General features: G+C 45.7%; 1 protein-coding gene across 2 annotated transcripts in view; it reads left to right on the top strand.

Annotated features, from left to right (window-relative positions):
- Positions 1-26,585, top strand: part of LOC138763975 (choline transporter-like protein 3) — a 130,133-nt gene that overhangs the window by 46,358 nt on the left and 57,190 nt on the right. For both annotated transcript variants that reach the window (XM_069939083.1, XM_069939084.1), the window contains exons 7-11: positions 5,154-5,243; positions 6,963-7,087; positions 7,732-7,918; positions 15,040-15,205; positions 16,375-16,531. In XM_069939083.1, coding sequence (XP_069795184.1) covers positions 5,154-5,243; positions 6,963-7,087; positions 7,732-7,918; positions 15,040-15,205; positions 16,375-16,531 — 725 coding nt within the window. The remainder of the gene's footprint in view (positions 1-5,153; positions 5,244-6,962; positions 7,088-7,731; positions 7,919-15,039; positions 15,206-16,374; positions 16,532-26,585) is intronic.

Here is a 26,585-nt window from a genome sequence, read left to right as displayed (position 1 = left end):
GGAGGGTTGTGACTGGCTGTCGGGAAGCTGAGCACAGAATTAGTATTGAGGGTGGGAGTGTAGGCAGTGGCTTGAACTGTGGGGCACAGAATAGAGCAGATGAGGCAAGGGTGCCCTGTGATTGTCCTGTGGGCAGAGCGAGCAGTCAACAGCTAGAGTGTTTGGGGAATACTGGGGACAAAGGTGGACTTTGGAGAGGCAACAAAGCAGTGAAGGGGAGGCATGGGAAGGAGACATGGTCCGAGGGTGGGAATGAGAGAGTTCGAGGATTGAGAAAAGAGTAAAAGGGCAAGGGCAACTTGGGGGCAAGGAAAGGGTAAGGAATATTGGGAGAGATTGTGGGCTGACAAATGGTCTGCAGGAGAATGTGCACCCTGTCCTATCCGTGGACAGGTTCTCCCTCTGCTGGCTGCAAAGGCAACAAATGCAATAGGATTATAAATGTATTTTTTCTTTCTTTGGCTTGGCTTCGCGGACGAAGATTTATGGAGGGGGTAAAAAGTCCACGTCAGCTGCAGGCTCGTTTGTGGCTGACAAGTCCGATGCGGGACAGGCAGACACGGTTGCAGCGGTTGCAGGGGAAAATTGGTTGGTTGGGGTTGGGTGTTGGGTTTTTCCTCCTTTGCCTTTTGTCAGTGAGGTGGGCTCTGCGGTCTTCTTCAAAGGAGGTTGCTGCCCGCCAAACTGTGAGGCGCCAAGATGCACGGTTTGAGGCGTTATCAGCCCACTGGCGGTGGTCAATGTGGCAGGCACCAAGAGATTTCTTTAGGCAGTCCTTGTACCTTTTCTTTGGTGCACCTCTGTCACGGTGGCCAGTGGAGAGCTCGCCATATAACACGTTCTTGGGAAGGCGATGGTCCTCCATTCTGGAGACGTGACCCATCCAGCGCAGCTGGATCTTCAGCAGCGTGGACTCGATGCTGTCGACCTCTGCCATCTCGAGCACCTCGACGCTAGGGATGAAAGCGCTCCAATGGATGTTGAGGATGGAGCGGAGACAACGCTGGTGGAAGCGTTCTAGGAGCCGTAGGTGGTGCCGGTAGAGGACCCATGATTCAGAGCCGAACAGGAGTGTGGGTATGACAACGGCTCTGTATACGCTTATCTTTGTGAGGTTTTTCAGTTGGTTGTTTTTCCAGACTCTTTTGTGTAGTCTTCCAAAGGCGCTATTTGCCTTGGCGAGTCTGTTGTCTATCTCATTGTCGATCCTTGCATCTGATGAAATGGTGCAGCCGAGATAGGTAAACTGGTTGACCGTTTTGAGTTTTGTGTGCCCGATGGAGATGTGTGGGGGCTGGTAGTCATGGTGGGGAGCTGGCTGATGGAGGACCTCAGTTTTCTTCAGGCTGACTTCCAGGCCAAACATTTTGGCAGTTTCCGCAAAGCAGGACGTCAAGCGCTGAAGAGCTGGCTCTGAATGGGCAACTAAAGTGGCATTGTCTGCAAAGAGTAGTTCACGGACAAGTTGCTCTTGTGTCTTGGTGTGAGCTTGCAGGCGCCTCAGATTGAAGAGACTGCCATCCGTGCAGTACCGGATGTAAACAGCGTCTTCATTGTTGGGGTCTTTCATGGCTTGGTTCAGCATCATGATGAAGAAGATTGAAAAGAGGGTTGGTGCGAGAACACAGCCTTGCTTCACGCCATTGTTAATGGAGAAGGGTTCAGAGAGCTCATTGCTGTATCTGACCCGACCTTGTTATTTCTCTTTCTGGAGCTTCACGGATCAAGAAGAACAGTTGCGACAGATGTTCTTTCCTAATTTTAAGCTCTTCATTAAAATCCAAACTATTAACCAGTCTGACAAAGTAAAGCAGCAGGTCATGCCATGTTCATTGGACTTTTCGGGCATGAGCCCTTCGTCGAGGTATGAGCAAAAAAGGACCCGCGTGACCTGCTGAGTTCCTTCAGCATTTCTGTACAATCAGAGCCTCTGCAGAAGTTTGTGTTTCACACCATTCTGGCAAAGCTCCTTTGGAGTGCTTTGAGATGACCCACTTGGTTAAAATTGCAATACTAATGTAATTTGTTGTACATTTGGCCCATTTGAAGTGCTGAACATGTACAACCTGTTACCCCATGGAATTCGAACATCAATCTCCTTCTCTGTAAAAAATAGAAGCGCAGGCTGGAACATAAGCGGCCAATACTTCCATTCATTAGTTTGTGGGATTTGGGCATAGCTGGCAAGGCCAACATTTATGAATCGCCCGAGAGATGGAGATTGATGAATCACCTTTTGCAACTGCTGCAGTGGTTGTGGTGAAAAACCTCTCACTGTTTTGTGGTTTAGGGAGTTCCAGGACTTAGTCTGAGTTACAATGAAGCAACTGCAAGCTGATAATGTGTTTATTGTCATACACATTGTACAATGTACATGTGCATCAAAAATCTTACTTGCTGAAGCCGAACAGGTAATTAGTTTAAAAATAATTGCATCAGCTACAAAATTACCTAAGAAACAACCGCAATAGTATACTTAGTTAAACAAGAAAGTCTGCACATGCTCTGATTGCATTTTAATACACAAAAGTGCTGTAGAAACTCAGCAGGTTACGCGGTGTTCATCGGAAGCAAAGATACATAAGCAACATTTCAGGGCTGAGTCCTTCGTCGAGGTATGAGCATAAAGCAAGCAATAAAAATGTTGGGTAAGGAAGAAAGAAGGGGAATGGACAGGCTGGTGCCAAATTGCGGGCATTCCCCCCCACCCCATGAGGTATTGTGACCACCCACCCGCTCGCGGCCATTGCTGCCCCAAATGAGCTATTGTGGCCACCCACCCTCAGCACCACTGTCACTAGTCTCCACAGAATATGAACAGCATGTTTGTCTGTTACATCAAGGGAGGGGAACGAATGACAGTGGCAGCGCACAGAGGAGGTTCATGGTAGGTAGGTAGGCACCACCACCACCTCCTCACCCCCCCACCACCACTGAGCAAGTTTTTGAACATCAGATTGTGCCCCCCCCCCCCCTTGGTTACCCTAATGCCCTCCAATTAGACGTACTGACGGCAACCCTGGGCATGGAGGGGAGCGCAGGCCAACCGGCAGGAGGTCATTGGAGAATTTGGGTGGGAGGGCAGAGAGAGAAACAAGCTGAGAAGTGGCAGCGGGAGAGGTAGATCTCTGAATGGAGAGGGAAGAAGGTGGGGAGCTGGTGGATGGGGAAGAGAGAGAGAAACAGGGGAGTGGCCTAACGGAAACCAGAGAAGTTGATGTTAATGCCATCCAGTTGGAGAGGGTGCCCAGATAGAACATTAGGTGTTGTTCCTCCAATTTATGGGTAGTTTGAGATTGGCAGTCCATGAGGTCATGAACAGACATGTCGGAGTGAATGGGGAGCAAAATTGAAGCGGTTAGCCACTGTTATTGCAGCAGACAGAGCGAAGGTACCCAACAAAGCAATCTCCCAGTCTGCATCCAATCTCTCCGATGCTGACGAGACTACAACAGGAGCACCAGATGCAGTAGAGGACCCCTGCGGATTCACAAGTGAAATGTTTGGGGTCCCAAATAGAGGTGTGGGCGCAAGTGCAGCATTTCCTGTGGTCTCAGGGGTAGGTACCAAGGGGACGCTAAGTGAGAAGGGATGAGTGGATGAGGGAGTCACATCCACTTTGGCATTGAGAAATTACTATTGAATTTGTCTCTCATTAAAGCTGTTGTAAAGTGTGTTGTGTGTTCCCAGTTGCCATCCTGTTCACGAGTTGCCCACTTTTAAAGTGACAGATGCACAGGCTGCCTTGCACTTTAGAGAAATGGGAAAACTGGGAGTCAGGGAGAAAATGTGAAGAGGTGAAGCAGGAAAATCCAGAAATAAAAAGGGATTGTGGCAGCGTGAAGTTTAAAGAGCCAATGCTGAGTAACAAATGGCCCAGTTTGGGTCTCTGCCACACCAATTATTGGGGCCAAAGGTTGCCTCTGCCCCTTGTTTGCAAGGGGAGGGCACATATGAACCAGAATGAAAATGAAGACCTGTCCTAATATATACTCTTGAATCCATGTATAGTTGCCCATTCTAAGCACATTTAAGCTCCATGCTTAACGTCCAATTAAAAACAAAAGTTGTAGGTCACGATTCTATGGAACAATTTATGTCAGTGAATCTGGAATGAGCACATTAATGATGTCATCCTTTGCATGATATGCAACACGAAAACGTCCACCAGTGTTTTGCAAATGAGGTCAAGTAGTGCACAGTCCCTTTTCCCAATGTACTGGATTTGAAAAGCAAGTGGATTCAAACACCTCAAAAAATAGTTTGTGCGATATATTTAAAAAGACGGACACAACTACATTTTTACTGTCCAATTTCTCAGCTTAAATATTTTAGAGAAAATTTACCACTGCAAGATGTTATTGACATATAGTTTTAATTAGTCCTTATCAATTAGCATTGTATGCCACTGGGACCATTTGGCAATTTATCACTCTACTCAATCATTGCTCCTGGATAGGCCTGGAGAATAAGTCTTCGTCGACTGTTGTTTTATCTGCCTCATCTAAATGGTACCCAAAAGTGACCCTCCAATGGACATCTCTGGCTGAGGGATGTTGAGACTAATTTGTGAGTCGCTTCACTCAGCACAGACTGCTGATCGAACCTTTTGAAATTTTTCAATTGGACGTACAGCATGGTAACAGGCCCTTCCAGCCCATGCTGCCAAAATACCCCAATTAACTTATAACATTTTGAAGGGTGGGAGAAAACTGGAGCTCCTAAAGGAAACCCATGCATACAGGGGGAGAACGTACAAGCTCCTGACAGACAGCACGGGATTTGAACCTGGGACACTGGTGCTGTAATAGTGTTGGGCTGCCTGATACATTTTGTACCCTCTGCTACTTTGTGGTGGTTACATTTAGTAGTTTTTTAAATGGAGAAAAGATTCTATTTGACCAAATTATCATACTTAAAAAGTATAAACCAATATATGTCGGTGTGGCCTAGGAGATTGATAAAGATGTAAAAAGAAAGCGAAAAATATTTTAATTGGTCAACAGCTTTGGGAAAAGTACTAGCATGCAACGTTTAAGAACTTTGTTAACATTATTTACAAAAGATACTAGAAATTGCAAACACAAATAGTTGAATGCAATGCACGACTAACCCCGATTATAGTGAACCTGTCTCTTTGTTCGGTTCCACAGCTCTCGCCTTCATTATGGTGGCCATCTTCAGATTTATCGCTGAACTACTAGTTCACATCTTCTTAACCTTGATGATTTTTGGTTTGCTGTGTAAGTGAGTCGACACTAATCTAATTGCACCCTTTTCGTTGATGTGGTTGTTCTTCTGGAATCTGTTTGACCGGATGGTCAAACCCAAAGCCTCCAGGAAGAAGGTTCGCATCAAGGCGAGGGGTTGCAATAGGGTGATTTTAACTTGTGCTGGTAAGGCACAGAATCATAGTTTACAGAAGGGAGGGTCAGGACTCTGAGGGTTCATTGAGGCATTGAGTGGTGCGTGAGGGAGCAACGAAGAGGAGATCCCAATCGGATGGGAAGGGAAGTTGGGATTGTGGGCATAATTTTTGGCTAGGAAGGGGGAAGATGACATGTTCAAGCCATGCTGAGGAAGTTTTGGTGCTCAAAGGAGCTCTCAACAATATGGGCTGTGGGGACAGGCTAGAAAAGCTAAAATCTCAAAGGAGACCTTGCTTCAAGAATGATCCAGTGTCACAAGACCACAAGATATAGGAGCGGAAGTAGGCCCATAGAGTCTGCTCCATCATCTGAACCAACCTCCCACTCAGCCCCAGTCCCCAGCCTTCTTCCCAAAACCCTTGATACCCTGACTAATCATATACCTGTCAATCTCTGCCTTAAATACACCCAACGACCTCACTCCCACAGCTGCCTGTGACAATGTTCCACATACTCATGACTCTCTGACTTAAGAAATTTTTCTGTATCTCTGTTTTAACTTGATGCCTTTTTATCCTGAAGTTGTGCCTCTTTGTCCCAGACTCCCCTAACATGGGAAATAACCTTGCCACATCTACTCTGTCCAGCCTTTCAGCATTTGAAATGTCTCTGAGGTCCCCCTCATCCTTCTCTACAGCAATGAGTCCAGTCCAAGAATTGACAATCGTTCCTCAGATGCTAACCCTTACATTCCTGGTATCATTCTGGTGAACCTTCTCCCAATGCCAGCATGCCTTTTCTCGAATAACGCATCCAAACCTGTACACAATACTCAGTACTCCAAGTGAGGTCTCACCAGTGCCCTAGATTGCATCCCTGCTCATTTATATTATTCCTCTAGAAACTGGGGATAGGATACATTTTGAGTATCCTGGACAAGGGCTCCCAAGTCCCTTTGAACCTCCAAATTTTGAATTTTCTCTCCAGCTGAATAATAGTCTGCAAGTCTATTTGACATGGAGTGTCAGACTCCGTGGCTATGTACCAGACCTCCCTACAAAGTGCACAAAAGACTGTTGATGCACTATCAAGTAATGTCAAGGACTAGAAGTTGCCAGAACGATAGGCTTTTAATTGCTTAAAACTGTATGTACACTCATGTTGCTTGGCCCGAGTGCAGAGCCCGTACTGGGGGAGGGGTCTGGGCATAACTGCCTTTATTAGGGGATTCCAAGGGGAGGAGTTGCTGGTACAGTCAGCACGGAGGCGGGCCAGCCATACACACCTGTGTTGTATAAAACTGTTCCATGCCAATGACAACCCCCCCACCAAATGTGCACCGCCACACTGCATTCTCCACCGTGACATCATGGCCAGGCATGAAGGACCCAAATGGAAAATGGTCATCTCTGCCACCAATGCCCATTGGCATGTGCCGTCAACCTTGAGGATAAATTTGGTTGCTTGCTATGCAACAAAGAGGTTCTTGCTCAAAAGTTCATCCTGCTTATCGTACATGTTTAAAAGTCATCCTCTTCTCCTTTCCTGCAAAACAGGTTTTCATTTCCCAGTGATCTTTTTTCTCTCTCCTAGTTGTATCGGGAGTCCTGTGGTGGCTGTACTATGACAATGTCAACACTCGCAACGTAATCTTGGAAACAGAGGCGGAAAACACAAGATCATTACTGGGCTTCGCTATTATTGCAACCAGTGTATCAGTAAGAACCTTAAATCCAGTCCCTTCTGGATTACTTGAAGTAGTCAAATTCAGCTTGGTTCAGTTAAGGTTTATCTGAGAACAAATTCTAGATCACGCGATGCCTGCAATTGCCTGAGCTAACTCCATAATATCTATCTCTCTGTATTCCTCTGTGCTTTAGTGTAATTTTATATTTAGCTAAGGTTAAATTCTGAAATGATTGAACAAGAGTACTTCAGTGTACAATGCTTTCTTCGCTTGGATCATGGACGCTCTTGAAGCAGTCGAAAGTGTGTGAATATATAAACTACTTTATTTGATGGCATCTAAGACCCCCCCCCCCTGTCCCATTTCAGCAAGGAATATTAAGAATGTTTTTAGTGTATTTACAGATAGACATTTAATGTTATTGAAATATGTAGCTACAGAAAAGCAGGGAGAAAAAAATCTTGGACGGAACATGCAACTAAGCCACAGGAAAAATCTTTCTAATAATAATACTTCTGTAATTTATAAGAGAAAACAAAAACAGCTTAGCTATAGCAGAAAACATTTTATAAAAGCAAACTGCTGCTGTCAGTCCCCACGCTGGCCCTGCTTGGAGTATGGATTCTGAGGGCTTTGTTTATCTTCTGTGTGCTGAAATATTTACTGCCTCTGTAGGTCATCATTATCGGGCTGACCCTGGTCATGAGGAAGAAGATAAGGCTGACTATCCAGTTGTTCCGGATCGCCAGTAATCTGCTCCGTAGTGTCCCACTGTTGCTGCTCCAGCCGCTGTGGACCTTCATTATCCTCGCCTTGTTTTGGATGTATTGGGTGGTTGTGATTCTAAGTCTGGGCACTGCAGGTGGGTGGCTGTGGCACTGATTTCCATTCATTGCTAATTAAAACACAGCATGTACCACTGTATTCAAGTTAGCTTGAAATAGAACTCTACGGAGAATAGGGCATTGAACCATACAGCGACTACAAGCTCTTTGGCCCTCGATGTTATGCCGACCTATATATTCCTGCAAAAAAAAAAACAATCTAAATGCATCACCTCACACTTATCAGGATTGAACTCCATCTTCCACTTTTCTCCCCAACTCTGCATCCTGCCTATATCCTTTTGCAACCTACGACAACCGTCAACACTATCGACAACTCCTCCAACCTTGGTATCATCTGCAAACTTACTGACCCATCCATCTACTTCTTCGTCTAGGTCATTTATAAAGAACCATGTCCTTCCATTAGTTTGCAATTGCCTAATTATTTTGTGTGCCCTTATTACTTGAAATTTGGTATCCATTAATTTTTTTCTTATCTATTTGGGATTTGGACATAGCCATCAAGGCCAGCATTTATTGTACATCCTAGATTGCCCTTGAAATGGTGGTGGTGAGCCACTTTCTTGATCTGCTGCAGTCTTTCTATTAGGGAGCGACTTCTAGGGTATAGGGCCGGTGACAATGAAGGAATGGCAATATACTTTCAACTGAGGGTGGTGTGCGACTTGGGGGGTGTGGTTTTCCATTGGTACACGGTACAGACCCACTGAAGGGAATGAATGTTTCTTGGTGGAGTTTGGGGTACCAATTAAACAGGCTGTGTTTTCAATAGTGTGTATCAGACCGTTTACTTTTCACAAGATTTTTAAGTGCAGTGTCTTGAAATAATGTTACAAGGATCACATCTCTTTGAAACATGAGTTGTAGTTTGGAATTGTTTTGATTCCAGATGACACTCCGCTGCTAGCTGGAGTGAAACACAAAACCCTGCAGATGCTGTAAATGTAGTAAACACACAGAAATGCTGGAGAAACTCAGCAGGTCTCGCAATGTCCATCGGAGGTAAAGATATAAAACCAATAATTCAGGCTTGAGCCCGTCTTCAAGGTATGAGTAGAAAGCAGGCTGAATTAAAAAGCTGGGGAGAAGAGAAGAAAGGGTAGTGGGGAGGAGCACAGGCCAACATACAAAAGACGATAATGGATATAGAGAGGAGGAAATGTGAGAATTGATCCAGGTAGGAGGTGCCTCTATGAATGCAGAACTGGAGGAAAGGAGACGGAGGGAAAGAGAGACAGACTAGAGGAAAGGAGATGGGGGGGGCGGTGGTGCTAATGGAAACTGGAGAAGTTGATGTTAATTCCATCCGAATATTAGGTGTTGTGTCACTCTGGCAGTGCATCAGACCCTGGACAGACATGTTGATCTCTGTAAGATTGGGAAAGGCTTTGAGCAACTCAAAACCAGGTGCTAATGGATGCGGTGCTGCAGAGCACACAATATGCCTTAAAAGTTGGCCGTCTCTCCCGAGACACACCTAGCGTGGGAAATAGAATGTCAAGCTACTGGAACTGGTAATGTTCTAGGCTTGTTCTAGTGCATGAAGAATCCATTATTTCAGATTATCAGCATTCCTTCAAAGAGGCTGCAAAGCACCTAAAATATCTTCAGATTCTTTTACAAGCAATGCTTTCCATCCTGCTTTGTTTGAGTGTATTAAATCAGTAGATGGTCTATTATAGCTGATTGGGTTTAGCTGGGTTACTTTTACATCTTGATAACCATTAAAGAGGGAACTTCAGTGTCTATAATATTGGCTACAGTGGGAGTTGGATGGAAGTGCGAAGGGTGAGATGGGGGGAAGAGGAATGAGAGAGAAAAGACTTGGCCAGAACCCGAAGCAGATAGCCCAACTCTGTCAGACTTGAGTCATGTAGCCATTCACAAGCCTTGAGGGGTTGAAGTAAACTAAGTCCCAGAGCGAAACTACCCCTCACCTCTTATTCCTTTTGCAAACACTTAAATGAACTTGCTGCTGTGTTAGAGGGAACCATCAGGACAATGTGACCAGGAGGGTGTTAACATTGCAAATGTTATTTGATAAAATTGTCCATTTTGCCAGCAAGATCAAACAAAGCATGTTATCTAAGTGATGAGAATAGACAGAAGTCTGTGATCCAGTGGGGTTATTGGTGCATTTTTTAACTAAGGGCAGCACGGTTAGTGCAATGCTGTTACAGCGCCAGCGAACTGGGTTTGAATCCAGCGTTGTCTGTACATTCTCCTTGTGTCTACGTGGGTTTTCTCTGGGTGCTCTCGTTTCCTCCCACCATTCAAAAGGCACTGGGCTTGTAGATCAATTGGTCTATTTGGGCGGTGTGAGCTTGTGGGCCAGAAAGGCATGTTACCATTTTGTACCTCTAAATTACAAATTAAATTTTAAAAATTATGCAACTAAAAAAAGCTAACAATGTTGTTGTTTCCTGATGTAGTCATGTGATTCAGATATATAGTGCATTAGTGAGACCACATATGGAGTATGTAACACAATATTGACTCCTTATTTAAGAAAGGACGATAATGCATCAAAAGCAATCCATTGAAGGATGACTAAACTGGTGTTTGTAATTGGTGGCTTTCCTCATGAGGTGAGGGTTGGAAGGCCTAGGTTTGTATTTGCTGGAGTTTAAAAGAGTGAGAGGTGACTCAATTAACTTGTGAAAGACGATCCTGAAACGTTTTGGAAATGAAGGAAGAGTATTTATTCTTATGGGAACTGAGGTTGCTCATCTAAGAAACGGATGTGATTTCCCCCCCACCCCCCCGCCCCCCACCCCTTTGTTTATGAGTTTTTGGACCTCTTTCTCAGGTGGTGAAGGAAGGGCTTTGACTATGTTGCAGACTGAAAAGGATTGACACGAGGTAAGGGGTGAAAGGTTACTGAGGGTAGGCATGAATATGGAGTCGAGGCCACAGATGTACATTAAATGGCAGAGCAGGATTGAGGTGTCCAGTGTTCTACACTTGATTCCAATTTGTATGTTCAGTGGACAGAAGAAAATTGCCCATAAACATGTCACTGTTACTTGTACCTATAACTGTAAGAAAATCTGGATTAGTTTTATTTGCCTACTGACGCTACAAAAATGTTAAATTTAGACATACAGCCTCATACAGCCCACAAACCCATGCCACCCAAATACCCCAATTTACCTACAACCCCTGTACATTTTGAAGGGTGGGAGAAACCCAGAGCACTTGGAGAAAACCGACACAGACATGATGAGAATTTAGCAAATTTAAGCATCCAATTTGTGTAAATATTTTAAGAAGTCCCTTACATTGAGTGAGAGAGACCTACATGCCTCAGCCCACAAGATGGTGTCTTTGTCAAAAGTTAAGAACTGATAGTTAACACATTCATACAAACGAGTTTTCCAGCTGATTCGAAAAATTGCCATTGATGTTAGTAATTGCTGCCAGTAATTTCATACTTCACCTGTAAGCTAAATTCCAAGGTAATTGTGCATGAAAATAAGTAAAATTAAATGTTCTCGTTTCTTGAAACTCCAATTCCAGTCTCTCAATGACCACAGTATTTCTGCTCTGCCCCGTGGTCGGCACCAGAACGAGTCTTAGCGGTGAGCATTAGGGTAATCGGGGGGAGGGGGCACAGCCTAAAGCTCCAAAACTCGCTCAACGGGGGTGGGGGAGAGGGGTGATGATGGTAGTACCTACTTGCCGAACGTGAACGTCTTCAGTCCCTCCTACATAGCAAACGAAAGCGCTGCTTATATTACGTGGAAAGTCTGTAGCGTTACTAGCGTGTATCATGTGTCACTAGCGGCTAGTGACACACACTAGTGATACGGGTGGGGGGATGAGTCTGACTGTAGTCAGTGGGCACAAACGGGTCTGACAGTAGTCTTGGGTCATGGGGTTTACAATACCTCATCTGGGGGTGTGATGGCCGCGAGCGTGTGCGGTGGGGGTCACGATACCTCGTTTTGGGGGGGGGAGCAATGCCTGCGGATGCCCCCCACTTGGCACCAACCCTGGCTTTGCTCCATATAACTTATTTTCTCTCTCTCTGTCACACACGCTCTCTCTCTCTCTCTCTCTCTCTCTCTCTCTCTCTCTCTCTCTCTCTCTCTCTCTCTCTCTCTCTCTCCCCCTCTCTCTCCCCCCCTCTCTCTCTCTTTGATGAAACATAGAAATAGGAGCAGGCCACTTGGCCTTTCATGTCTTCTCCATCTCCCAATGAGATCATTGCCCCCATTTTACCTCAGCACAACTTCTGTACTGTAATCCTTATCCCTTCATTCCCTTAATACCGAAAGTACTTGGACTGAGCCTTTACAGCTTCTAGGCTGGAGAGTTTCAAACATTTGCTGTCCTTTGGGTGAAGACGTTTTTTTTCCATCTCTGTCCTAAATGCCAACCCCTTCTTTTGAGACTGATTCTGGAGAACCCAGCTAGGGGATCCAGCAACTTTTCATCTGGCTTGTCGAACCCTTTAAGAATGAGAAATCCATTCTCATTCCAAACTCGAGGCAGTAGTCCTAGTCTGCTTATATATCAGATCCACCATCCCAGGAATCAACTTGATGAACTTTTTCTGCACCCCTTCTAATGCAAATAGATTCTTCATGAAAAAGGAAAACTAAGTCAGTACCCAAGACTTCCAGCCGGTGTCACAACCGGGCTTTGTATCATTGGTGCATGGTATTACTCTTCAACCCTGATGCTCTTGCAATAAAATACACTTAATTTCCTTATTATTTGCTGTACCTCCATGTTATCTGTCAATAATTCTATAGGAGGAGCCTTATGAGAACCAACACCATCTCTGTTCAAAATGTAACCCGTATTTCTATATTTTCCATCCAAATGGAAGGTCTCACATTTTCCATATTTGCTCATAGAACGTGACAGACCCATCAATGTTGTGCTGAACTATACCATATATTCCTACCAAAAAAAAACTAAACCCTTCCGACCTTGTAACCGTCCATTTTTCTTTCATCCATGTGCCTGTCTAGGAGTTTCCTAAATGCCCCTAATGTTTCTGCCTCCGACACATTCCCTGGCTATGCAGTCCAGACAGCCAGAATTCTCTGTGTTTAAAAAAAAAACTTACCCCAGGTGTCTCCCTTAAACTTTCCTCCCTTCACTTTGTAGAGCTGTCACTTGGTGTTTGCTATTTCTGCCCTGGGAAAAAGGCATCTCCATCTGTCATCTCCTTTCTGATTTACTCAGCCTGTTGATATCTCCACTGTGCGGCCATATGACCACCTAGCTTTAAGTCATTGATACCTTCAGACACATCACACCCAGTTTTCTCATTCAAATCACTGATGCACCCAATGAGCAGCTGGGGCTCCAGCCAGGTCCCAGCCTCCCAATCAGGAAATGACCCATTTCCTCGTCCAGTACATCTGTAAACTCTGGTTAGAGCCAGTGATGCTGAACCTGACTTTTGTCTGTGCTGTGAAATCTTTGCTGGGTTGACAACGCATTTCTTTTTTGCAAAGCATTATAAGGAAAACACCTTCAGATTGCCAATTTTCATACATTTTTGGAAACTATATTTTCAGTCATTTTTAGCATGAAGACTTGTGTAGCTGTATCTGGGACATCCCAGTGTGAGTCACAAAGACTAGCTTGTTGGAGGGTGGGGTCCATAGAACACAACAGCACAGATCAGGACCTTTGGCCCATCTAGTCTGTGCTGAACTATTATTGTACCTCGTACCAATGACCTGCACCCAGACCACCCATAGCCCTCCATACCCCTCCTTTCCATGCCTCGGTCCAAATTTTTCTTAAATGTTAAAATTGAGCCCACATTCACCACTTTAGCTGGCAGCTCATTTCACACTCTCACCGCACTCTGCGTGAAGAAGTTCCCCCAACATTCCTTTTAAACACTTCACCTGAAACGCATGTCCTCTAGTTTCTTGCCTCAACTAACCTCCGTGGAAAAAGCCTGCTTCTATCCGTAACCCTCCTAGTTTTGTTTACACCTGTCAAATCTCCCCTCATTCTTCTACACTCCAAGAAATAAAGTCCTAATCTGTTCAACCTTTTCTTGTAACTCAATTCCTCAAGACCTAGCAACGACCTTATAAATCTTCTCTGCACTCCTTCAGTCTTCTTGATATCTTTCCTGTAGTTAGATGACCAAAGATGCACACAATATTCGGCTTCACCAATGTCTTACACAACTTCACCATAACATCCCAACAAATATACTCAATATTTTGATGTATGAGAGCCAAAAGATCTTTTTATGACCCCATCTATCTGTGACATCACTTTTTGGGAATTAATGTATCTGTGTTCCCAGATCCCTCTGTTCAACTGCACTCCTCAGTGCAGACATATGCCTAACACAGGCAGGGATACGCACTGGTATTAACATTAAACTATATGTTACCTTGACGACTCAAAAACGTTGAGAGGTGCAGCAAATAAAATAAAACTGTGCAATAGTTTCTATCTTACCTAGACCAATGGTATTCAAACTGCCCCCTAAACTCACATTCCACCTTAAGGAATCTGTATGCCATAGGTGCTCTGTGATTAGTAAGGGATTGCTTAAAGTGTAATGTGAGTGGGAAGGGAAAGTTGAGAACCACTTCTCTAGACCCAATTGTTACTGAAATATTTTGCTTGAGAAAATTTGTCATTGGCCCATTTCCTTTGGAGTTAAGAAACCATGCACATAATGAGTCAATTAGGTACGGTTAAAACAGTGTATTTTAAGCCTTTTTCTTTCCATTCACGTACCACCTTGAGCAATTCCTTACTAATCACAGAGCACCTATGGCATAGGGATTGCTTAAGGTGAAATGTGATTTTAGGGGGCAGTTTGCAAGCCACTGATCTAGGCCCTCTGTCCACTCACCTCTTCATAATAATGTGAACGTTGGTTTGAAGTACTTTCATGTGGAACCTTTGAACAAGTGCAAGACTTGCTGAATTATTTTTGTCTGTGCCTCAATGTTCGTATAAATTTTGTTCTATTTAATGCAGCTGAAAGTTAAAACTTATGTTTTATATTTGCAAAGTATGTTTTGAAATTTTCAAATACAGTTGGATGGAGATCATAATCCAAATGGCAGAGTGGTTTGTATTTTTGATTTTTGTGTTCCTCTATTTTACAATTTTGTGTTTTTTAAATCTTCTCCAGGCACTGCTTACATCATGGCAGATAACCAAGTTGAATACAGAGCTCTCTCTGCTATTCGCTACATGTGGTGGTATCACTTAATCGGACTGATCTGGACCAGTGAGTTTCTTCTTGCTTGTCAGCAGATGACCATCGCTGGAGCTGTGGTGTGTTGTTACTTCAACAGGTAGGAGGAGATGTTTCCCTTCATGTTTGAGAGGCCAGAGACATTACAGCACAGAAACAGGCCCTTTAGCCCATTTCATCTGTGCCAAACTATTATTCTGCCTAGTGCCATGGACCTGCACCCTCCATACCCCTCCAATCCATGTACCTATTCAAATCATTCTTAAACATTAACATCGAGCCCTCAGCCAGCACTTCAGCTTGGCCCGTGCCCAAATATTACTTGATCAGAAAAGCCATCAGAGAGCAAGCTGAAATCTGGTTTCAAGGATGGGAAAGGAGTGTGACCCCCACATTCCTTGTCGCAGCTGGGCTTAATTGTCCAACAAGCAAGCTCTTGGATCTCTTGCCAGGAGGATGTGGTTTTCAATTCAGTTGAGAGCTGGTGCAATGATAGTTTTATCCCTTGGCTCCTCACAAATACATTTCTATTGGGAGCTTTCAGGCAGGTTCTGTTTGGCAAATGGGGCTTCTTCTGTTGGCCTCCCTGTGGTTGCTGGACCTTCCATTTTTCAAACCGTGGATCTGAGCTGACTTGTACTGTGATCGGGATCTGAGGGAGTTGCCTTTTACTGTGATTGGAGTCCTAGGGAGCTGACATGCTATGATCAGGATCCGAGGGAGCTGACATGCTGTGATCGGGATTTGAGGGAGCTGACCTGCTGTGATCAGGATCTGAGGGAGCTGGCATGCTGTGATTGGGATCTGAGGGAGCTGACATGCTGTGATTGGGATCTGAGGGAGCCTGCATGCTGTGATTGAGATCTGAGGGAGCTGATGTGACATCTGGTCTTTGGCCCGTTTCTGACCTAAAGTCCATTCCTAAATTGCTTCTTCCTTGCATCTGGGTTCTGGAAGTTTTTGATCTGTTTGGCGAAAGAGAGGGGCTTCTCGTGCTTATTCAATGACATGACTGCCTTCCGATGGAACTCTTATGGTGTCATTTGCCCCTGGGGCATGAACGTATTAACCCTTGGCCCCTATTCTAGTCCTGTTCATCAGGCCACCCAGCATCTGGAGCTGCAGTGTTCCTGACTCAAAACCGCACCTTGCCAGGGGTTTAGACATCACTGTTGATGGATAACATAGCACCTATTTTTTTTAAAAAGTCTACATTTCATTTTCCTCCCGGCTGCAAATTAACACATGATCACCAAATTCTTTCCTCAGGGACAAAAATAATCTGCCCAGCTACCCAATCTTCACTTCGATTTCAAGGCTGTTTAACTACCATCTGGGAACAGTCGTTAAAGGTTCATTTATAATCTCGCTTGTCAGGATTCCACGGCTTGTTCTTCAGTATGTTCATAGCAGTCTGAAAGGAAAGGTAAGATAAGAGCCAGGAATGGGATTCATTTCCAATCCATTTGCTGTTTTCTCAGGATACCTTGTCTACATGAAGGAAATGTTACGATTTACAGCAAATATTTTAGGTCCCATGACTCAGAGCAAAATCCATTTCACTATGCAATCTAGATCTTTATGAACCCTTAATGTTCTTTTTTTTTATGAAAAGCCAGTCATATTCAATTAAACGCAGCTGCTAAAAATTTATTTTGCCTTTGATTCTGAAAGTTATGCTTTTATCCAGTTCATTTTTATTCCAGTAATGTTATTGGCAACAAAACCATCATCTGGCTGAGAGATCAGTTATTACTTGTCAACTGAAGCAGTGCTCTGGGACACAGCAGTTGAACATCTTCTGCTATGGGAACGCACTGTCCAGTGAAATTACTTCAGGAAAGAGTCCTCTCTCGTTGTGAGACAGGGAATTAAAGAATTAGTAAAAACATACAGAAATACCCGAGGAACTCAGCTGGTCTCACAGCATCCACAGGAGGTAAAAATATATTTCAGAATCAGAATGTATTGCCATGAACAAGTCATGAAATTCAGTGTTTTTGAGGCAGCGACACAGTGTAAACATTCACATGATAACCACATTACAACATTACTATATAAAAAAAAATAATAGTTCATTGGTTATTCAGGAATCTGACGGCAGTGGGGAAGAAGCTGTCCTTGCGCCAGTGAGTGCTCGTCTTTAGGCTCCTGTACCTTTTCCCCGATGGTAGCAGAGTGAAGAGGGCATGGTGAGGGGTCTTTGAGGATGGAGGCTGCTTTTTTAAGACACCATCTCAGGTAGATGGATGGAGTGAAGTCTGGTCCCTGCGATGTCGCAGGCCGAGTTAACAACCCTCTGGAGATGTTGACCCTCTCCACTACTGAACCCTCGATGAGGACTGGGTCGTGCTCCCCGACTTCCTCCTGAAGTCCACAATCATCTCCTTGGTTTTGCTACGTTGAGTGCAAGGTTATGGTCATTACACCATTCACTGAGCTGATCCATCTCCCTCTTGTGCACTTCCTCATTGCTTGTGATTCTGCCGGCAACTGTGGTGTCATCGGCAAACTTGTAGATAATATTGGAACTGTGCCTGCCCACCCAGCTATGGGTGTATAGTGAGTAGAGCAGTGGGCTGAACATGCATCCTTGGAGAGCATCTGTGTTGATAATCAGTAAGGAGGAGAATTGTTTCTAATTCGTACTAACTGTGGTCTTCCGATGAAGAAGTCGATGGGATTGAAAGTCGAGCCATAGTCAATGAAGAGCAGCCGTATGTATGAATTGCTGTTTCGAGGTGATCCAGAGCTGAATGGTGAGCCAGCGATGTTGCATCTACTGTGGAGTGATTGTGACAATAGGCGAATTGCAGCAGGTCCAGATCTTTGCTTAGGTACATGTTAATTCTGGCCATAACCACCCTCTCAAAGCATTTCATCACAGTAGAAGTTAGTTCCAGCGTTTCGGGCCTAAGCCCTTCCTCAAGGTAGAAGCAAAGAACAGGAAATCCAGTCCAACAAAAGGTGTTAATTGAATATGATAAGAGAATTGATTTTGGCTCTGTAAAAGGAGACAGAGGGAAAAGTGGGGGGAGAGAGAGAGCTGGGGGGAGAAGAAGAAGATGGGAGGTTTAACAGAAGCTGTTGAAGTCGATATTAATGGCATCCAGTTGGACGGTGCCCAGACGGAAGATGAGGTGTTGTTCCTCCAATTTGCGGGTGGTCTCATTCTGGCAGTGCATGAGACCATGGGCTGACATGTCAGCAAGGGAATGGGATTGAGAATTAAAACAGGTGGCCACTGGGAGATGTGGCAGTCAGAGCCGAGGAGCTCAGCAAACTTAACTCCCAATCTGCACCTAGTCTCTTTAATTAAAGAATTGGAGTATTGTGACAGCAGTTCCACAGCGAGTGTGCATACAAATGTTATTGCCCTGGGGCAAGGTGATATTTTTCATCCTTTCTTGTCGATATTTGTTCTAATTTTAAATCTCAACCAATCATATCTGAGTGGGATCAAGACAGTTAGCTGATTGGAGCTGTTATCTTCAATTGGAGACACAAGAGACTACAAATGGTGAAATCTGGAGTTCAAACAAAGCAATCTGATGGAGAAACAGTGTCTGTGGATCAGCATCTGTGGAGGGTAAAGAATTATCAATGTTGGAGGCGGGGGGATTGTCAGGACCCTTCATCAAGACTTATGGGTACAAGTGCGCCGTTCCTAAAAAATGGCCACTCAGGGCGACCAGGTGAAGAAGAAGGCCTTTGGCATTGGACTGGGTACTGAGTGCAAAAGTTGGAAACATGATTCGGCTCACAAGGCATGAGCAAGATCACACTTAGGGTATTCAATATTATTTTATTGCCTTGTAATAACAGAAAATGTAATATTGTAGCCACCTGCTATGAAGAAACACACACACTTGCAGTGAGGGAGGTAAAGCTCTGTTAGCTGGGCAGTCTGGCCAGGGCCATTTTAGGGCTGCTGGTCTTGTACTCCCCCAGCTTCCAACTGTGCCGGTTCGCTACGCTAGGGGTCGTGTTAGTGAGTTATGCCGCTGTTTAATACCACGCGTTTTGCTGGCCCGATCTCCATGCTTGCGGGCTGCCACGTGACCCCCATGGTGCTACAGTTCATAATGTCGGTGGATGCAGTCCCAAATGTCTTTGGTCTGCCTCTGCGTTAAGGTGCTGGCATCTCCACGGGTTGTGTTGGGTCTGTGTTTGCCAGCTTGAGCCTGTCTGTGGTGAAAACCTCTGGTTTGCCACCAATGTCCAGTTCGAAGGTGGCCCATTTGTTCCGGATGACTCAGAACAGGCCTTTGTAGGGCTTCTGTAGCGGTGGTCAGTGTAGCCCTCTGCACATGAACACGTACTCACGGTCTTTGAGATCTTTGGAGATGTTGAGCTTGGCTTGCCCATTCTGGAGGGTGGGGTCGGAGCCAGGTTACCGACCTTTTCACGCAGCCTGTCCAGGAAGGTGGTCATATTCTCCTGTTGACCTCCAGTCAGTAGAATGAAATCCCTGGAGACCATGAGTGGAGATCCATAAATGAGCTCAGCGGATAATGTGAGGAGGTCTTCCTTCGGGGCTGTACAAATCCTCAGCAGTGCCCAATGCAGTTTGTCCACCCAGTTGGACCCCTTGAGCCTGGTCATAAGAGCGGCCTTGAGCTGCCTGTGGAAGTGCTCCACCATCCCATTGGACTGCGGGTGGTATGCTGTCATGTGGTGTAGTTGAGCACCCCACAGGTTAGCAACGTTGGTCCACAGGCTGGAAGTGAATTGTGCGCTTCTATCGGAGGTTATGTGGCATGGTAGCCCGAATCTTGCTAGCCCAGGACAAGACGAGTGCCTTGGTGTAGGAACTGGTGGATGTGTTAGCCAGGAGGGTTGCTTCTGGCCACTGGGTGAAGCGGTCAACCATCGAAATAGGTAGCGGAAACCCTGTGAGACTGCTAAGGGTCCCACTATATCCATGTGAATATGGTGAAACCTTCGTTCCATTGGCTTGAAAGGCTGTGGGAGACCTTGGTGTGGTGTTGTACTTTCGCTGCTTGGCACTGCGTGCACGTCAAGGCCCACCTGATGACTTGTTTCCACAATCCATGTCACACATACTTGCCGGCTACCACCAGACTGTAGTCCTGATCGATGGATGTGCCAGCCTGTGAATGGAGTCAAATACTTGTCACCTCCATGCTCTTGGGACAGTAGGTTGAACCTGTCCAGTGACCATGTCACACAATAGGGCAGTGTTACCTGTGCCGACTGGGATGTCCTGAAGCTGCAGCCCCGTGATGGCGGCCATGTGATATTTCGTCATCCTGCTGTTGTGCCTCCACCAGTGCCATGAAATCCAATCCATTAGCCAGAGAGTGGATGCTGTATCTCGACAAGTCGTCCGCAACCACGTTGATTTTTCCTGAGGTGTGCCTTACATCGGTGGTGTACTCTGAGATGCAAGGCAAGTGTCTCTGCTGGCAGTCTGACCAGGGGTCGTAGATCTTAGCCAGGGCGAATGTCAGTGGCTTGTGGTCCATGAAAGCCCTTCCTTCTAGGAAGTACCAGAAGTGGTGGATGGCTAAGTAAAGCACCAGTAGCTCTCTGTTGAAAGCTCTGAACTTTAGTTCAGGGGGCCGCAGATGTTTGCTGAAGAAAGCCAGCGAATGCCAACTTTCTTCTATCTGCTGCTCCAGAACTCCACCATTCGCTGTTCCTGAGGCATCGAACATGAGGCCTGTGGGTGCATCTGGCCTGGGATGGGCCAGGAGTGCAGTTAACCAGGGCTTCATTTGCTTCCATGAACATTCATAGGGCATCATCGTCCCAGGTCAAGTCCTTTGCCTTGCTGGTCATCAGGGTGAAAAGTGGGAACATCACTGTGATAAAAGTTGATCGTCCCCACGAACTCCTGCAGCCCTTTGGTCGCCTTGCTGGGTAGTGGTGTGACCCCGTCTTTGGTAATCCTGTGGCCAGGAAGTCAATTGTGCTTAGTCCGAACTGATATTTGGCTAGGTTGATATTAAGGCCAAACACATGTAGGCGATTGTAGAGATTTCAGAGGTGTTGTAGATGTTCTTGCTGGGTTCTGCTCACCACAAGGATGTAATGTAAGACAGAGGTGCATCCAGGTCTCGGCCCACCGCATCCATGAATCTCTATGCCGCATTCTTGAGCCCAAATGGCATCCTCAGGAACTCAAACAACCCGAATGGGTGATGATGGCCATCTTGGGGATGTCGTCAGGGTGCACTGCGATTTGGTTGTACCCTCGCACCAGGTCCACTGTGGAGAAGATTGTCGCTCTGTGCGGGTTTGCCACAAAGTCCTGGATATGCGGCATGGGGTAACAATCCAGAGTGGTGGCCTCATTGAGCGGGCAGTAGTCCAGATACTTTAGGCACCATGTGCAAGGGAGAAGCCCATAGACTATCCGACCACCGAACGATGCCTCGAGCTTGTGGAACTCCTCCTTGGTTGCCACAGTATTACACGTCTACAGTAACGTGGACAAAGATTTGCCATCAGCAGATGCCCAGTGCCCCTTACAATCAGAAAAAAAGAGAAGGAAAAGAGAGTCCCTACAGAGACATTGTGTCCATAGATTCGCCTTTCGTACTCTTGTGGCCACAAAGACCAAACCATCAGCAACGCAAGCTCTAGTTGCAAACCTCTGACACAATCAAGAAGCCTATAGCACCCTCTCGCGTCCTGGTTCCAATACCTGGTCACCCTTCAGCCAGTCTAAAACTACACTCCAGCAGTGCTCAGCCTTTTGCGAGTCCCTTGACCGCAGTTACCAGCACCCTGCAGCCTTCGTGGGTTCCTTGCCTCGAGTTGCCAACGTCCTGTGTATTCTTCGGCCTCAGAGCTCCTCATTGGTCCACTGCTGTAGTCACCTCTGCTTGTCTTTCTCAAATGGGAGGGGGGCTGATCTCCTTGCTTTTGAGTGCCCTGCACCAGTGTGCTGCTTCCCCGCAGGTCTACCACCCTCGTAGCTCCTGCTGATTATAGGTGCTGCCATCTTGGGCCCAAATCCCATGGTCACAGGATTTTGAAAGAAACCTTTAACAGGCTGTTTGAAGCCTGCACAGAGCCAACAGCAGTCGAATTGGGCAGTGGGACCCTGCAGGGGGAGTGCACTGTCTCCGCTCTCCACTCTCCATGGGTTCACACCAGCGGCAGCACTGCTATTACAACAGCTTCGGCAGCGCTGCCATTTTCTTGGCAGGGGTGCAGTTCTGGTCACCCACCTGTAGAAAGGACATTAATGAGTTGGAATGACATGGATGACATTACTGAGTGTGTATGTTCCTGTCAGGATTAACAACCAGGTTAGCAGGCATAGGAAACCTTGGTTTCCAAGGGATATGGGGGAGCTGGTTCGGAAGAAGAGGCGGGGGGTGTATAGTGGGTATAGGTGACATGGAGTTAATGAAGTACGTGTGCAGTATGAAAATGCAAGAAAAAACTTAAGAAAGAAATCAGGAAGGCTTAAAGAAGACATGAGGTTACTCTGGCAGACAATGTGAAGGAAAATCCTAAGGATTTCTAAGGGTATATTGAGAGCAAAAGGATAGCAAAGGACAAAATTGGTCCCTTGAAGATCAAAGTGTCAGCTTTGTATGGAGCCAAGAGATGGGGGAGATCTTAAATGGTTTTTCATCAGTATTCACTCACAAACAACCACAGAGTCATGGGAAGTAAGGAAAGTGAGCAGTGAGGTCATGGAACCTATACAGATTAAAGAGGAGGAAGTCCTTGCTGTCTTAAAACAAATAAGGGTGGATAAAGAGCCTGATAAAATATTCACTCAGACCTTGAGGGAGGCTACTGTAGAAATTGCAGGGGCTCTGGCAGAAATATTTAAAATGTCTTTAGCCACAGGTGTGGTGCTAGAAAATTGGAGGGTAGCTCACATTGGTCCGTTGTTTTAAAAAGGCTCCAATAGTAACTCTAGAAATTATGGGCCAGTGAGCCTGATATCAGTAGTAGGTAAATTATTGTAAGAGATCAGATAAACAATTATTTGGATAGCCAGAAAATGATTAGGGAATAGTCAACATAATATGGTGTGATTGGTCGTGTTTAATCTAACTTTTTTTTCAAGAACATTACCAGGAAAAATTGACAAAGGAAAGTCTGTGGATGTTGTCTACATGGATTAAGTTAGGCCTTTGACAAGGTCCCACATCGTGGTTAGTCAGGAAGGTTCAGAAGCTAGGTATTCATGGTGAATTGGATTCGACAATTGCTGGATGGGAAAAGCCAGAGATTTCTTCTCAGACTGGAGGCCTGTGACTAGTGGTGTGCCGCAGGGATCGGTGCTAGGACCTTTGTTGTCTATATCAGGGGTGTGGATGGTAATGTGGTAAATTGGATCAGCAAGTTTGCAGATGACATAAAGATTGGAGGCGTTGTAGACAGTGAAGAAGGTTTTCAAAGCTTGCAGAATGATCTAGACCAGCAGGAAAAATGGGATGAAAAAATGGCAGGTGAAATTTAATGCAGACAAGTGTGAGGTCTTGCATTTTGGGAGGACAAACCAAGAAAGGAAATACAGATAGACGCCAACTTACAAAGATCCAACTTACAATATCCCAAAGTTACGATGATCAAAATCTGTTTTGAATAAAAGTAACTCGCGATTTACCTGCTGTATCATTGTGGTGGCTTTTCCTTCTCTGAAGGAAATGCATCCATCCAATCACCACACGCAGATTGCTTCCCACCACCATCAACCACCCCAATGTCGGACCCAACGCTGGGGGGAGAGAGAGATTGAAGAGGGAGAGAGAGCGATGGCAATCTGCACATCCATTCCAAATCACAAATTAGGTTGCAAGGACGCTGCTGCCCCTAGTTACCCGACACTACCTTGGGCTCCCAGCAGGAGCAGGGATGTCAGCTTCCCGGCAGGAGCAAAATTATCTGTTCAGGTAGACCCCGACTTACAATAATTTCACCTTACGATGTAAGTTGCGGAACCGAACCTCATTGTAAGTCAGGGTCTACCTATACACGGTAAATGGTTGGGCACTGAGGAGTGTGATTGAACAGAGGGATCTGGGAATACAGATTCATAATTCCCTGAAAGTGGCATCACAGGTGGACAGGTTGTAAAGAAAGCTTTTGTCATATTTCCCTTCATAGTATTGAGTACAGGAGTTGGCATGTTATGTTAAGTTGTATAAGACTTCGTGAGACCAAATTTGGAATATTGGGTGCAATTTTGGTCACCAAACATCTTGAAAGATATCAATAAGATAGAAAGAGTGTGGAGAAGATTTACTAAGAAGTTGCCCGGACTTCAGGAACTGAGTTACAAGTTAAGACTTTATTCCCTGGACTGTAGAAGAATGAGGGGAGATTTGATCGAGGTATTTAAAATTATGAGGGAGATAGAGGGTAAATGTAGGTAGAGGGTTGGTGAGATATAAACCAGAGAACGTGGGTTAAAAGTGAAAGGGGAAATGTTTAGGGGGAAACTTCTTCACACAGAGAGTGGTGGGACTGTGGAACGAGCTGCCACTGAAGTGGTGAATGCGGGCTCAATTTCAGCTTTTAAGAAGAATTTGGACAGGTACATGGATGGGAGAGGTATGGAGGGATATGGACTGGGTGCAGGTCAATGGGACTAAGCAAAAAAAGAATGGGATGGCACAAACTAGAAGGGGCAGAGTGGCCTGTTTCTGTGTTGTATTGTTCTGCAGAAGGGGTGCAGAGGAGATTCATCAGGATGTTGCTGGGACTAGAGGGCTGGAGTTATAGGGGAGAGTTTGGGCATACCGGATCTTTACTCCCCAAAGCAGGAGGCTGAGAGCTGACGTTAAAAAATCTTGGAGAGGCATTAAGTAAAAACTCACAGTCTTTTTCCCAGGGCGGACGATTCTAGAACAAAAAGTCATCGTTTTAAGGTGAGAGGAGAGAGATTTAAGAGGTACCTGAAGGGCCGCTATTTCACTTAGAGGGTTGTCTGTATCTGGAAAGGGCTGCCAGAGGAAACTGTAGCAGCGGGAACCATTTTGAGTTGACTTTGAAGAACCATTTGGACAGCTTATCGGTAGAAGGGCTTCAAGGATTATGTACCAAATGCAGGCAAGTGGGACTGTCCATGACTGGCTGAGTTCCTGGAGCAGATTGTATTTTGTTCTGTCACCCTTAATTCCCAGATTTTATTTGTTAGATTTTCCGATGCTTTGCACTTTCAGACGTGGTTCTCCAACCCTGCAGCGACAGCACAGTGTGGAAAAAAAAAAGTGATTGATTACCATTCTGTCATCACACTTCATTTATCACCATAAGTGCATACATATGAGGCAGACGAGGGACATAAGCCCGAACGTGTGCTCATGCACACAAGTGCACCCTCGTGTGTGCACCTCTCTCCAGCATGCACTTTCATGCACACGTTCCTTATTTGTGGCTGACGTAGATCAGCCACCTGCACAAACAAACCTCCAGCCTTCCCTGGATCTGTGCCGCTGTTTCCAAATTCTGTTGATTTGCACAATTTCAATTTGTCAAGTGGTGTGACTGTGCTTCATGAGGTGGTGAAAGATTAAGAAGATGGCACCAGGCCACTGAAGACTTGTGTGTAATCAAAGCAGTTGACATTTTTTTAAAAAGCTGGAAAACATCAGCAGAATCTGTCATGTGCCAGGCCTACCTCCTCCTCCTCTCGCAGAGACAGTGTGGACCTAGATACCACCACACCCACCAGTTACCCATCCACTCATCTCCCGGTGACAGTTGGATTTGGATACTATCACCCCTCCCTGTCTCCCAGTGGGAACCTGGATACTGTCACCCCCTCCAGTTACCCACCCTGTCATCTCACAGTGGACTTGGATACTGTCACTCCCTCTAGTTACCCTTCCTGACTCCCAGTACGAACCTGGATACTGTCACTCCCTCCAGTTAGCCCCCTTCCCCATCTCCCCAGTGGGAACCTAAATACTGTCACTCCCTCCAGTTAGCCCCCTTCCCCATCTCCCCAGTGGAGACCTGGATACTGTCACCCCCTCCCCACCTTGTCTCCCAGTGACGATGGGGACCTAGATGCTGTCATTCCCTCCAGTTACCCAACTCCTCATCTCTCAGTGTCAATGGGAACCTGGATACTGTGACCCCCACCCCCCCCACCAGTAATCCACCCCCTTGTCTTATGCCTACTCACAGAGGGACCAGCGGCTTGGTGCCAAGACAACGACCTCTCCCTCAATGTCGGGACGATCATGGGGATAGTTATGAACTTCCTGAGGATGGGCAGAGCTCACTCCCTGGTAGCATCACCAATGATGAGGTGGGGATTGTAGACTGCTTTAGTCCCTCAGGGTAAACATCTCCAGTGACCCTGTATGATTTGAACGATGGGATAAAACCGGAGCTCCCATGTAGTCACAGGGAGAACATACAAACTCTTTACAGACAGCGTGGGATTTAAACCCTGGTTCCAGATGCTGGCTCTGTAGCAAGGTGGCGTTTACCATGCCTCCCCCTTATCACTGAAAGTTGGTGTAGGAGATAGT

Source organism: Narcine bancroftii, chromosome 5 (assembly GCF_036971445.1).
Source record: "Narcine bancroftii isolate sNarBan1 chromosome 5, sNarBan1.hap1, whole genome shotgun sequence".
In the NCBI taxonomy this organism is placed as follows: Eukaryota; Metazoa; Chordata; class Chondrichthyes; order Torpediniformes; family Narcinidae; genus Narcine; species Narcine bancroftii.
Note: the sequence above shows the minus strand (reverse complement) of the source record. Positions and strands in the feature narration are given on the sequence as shown.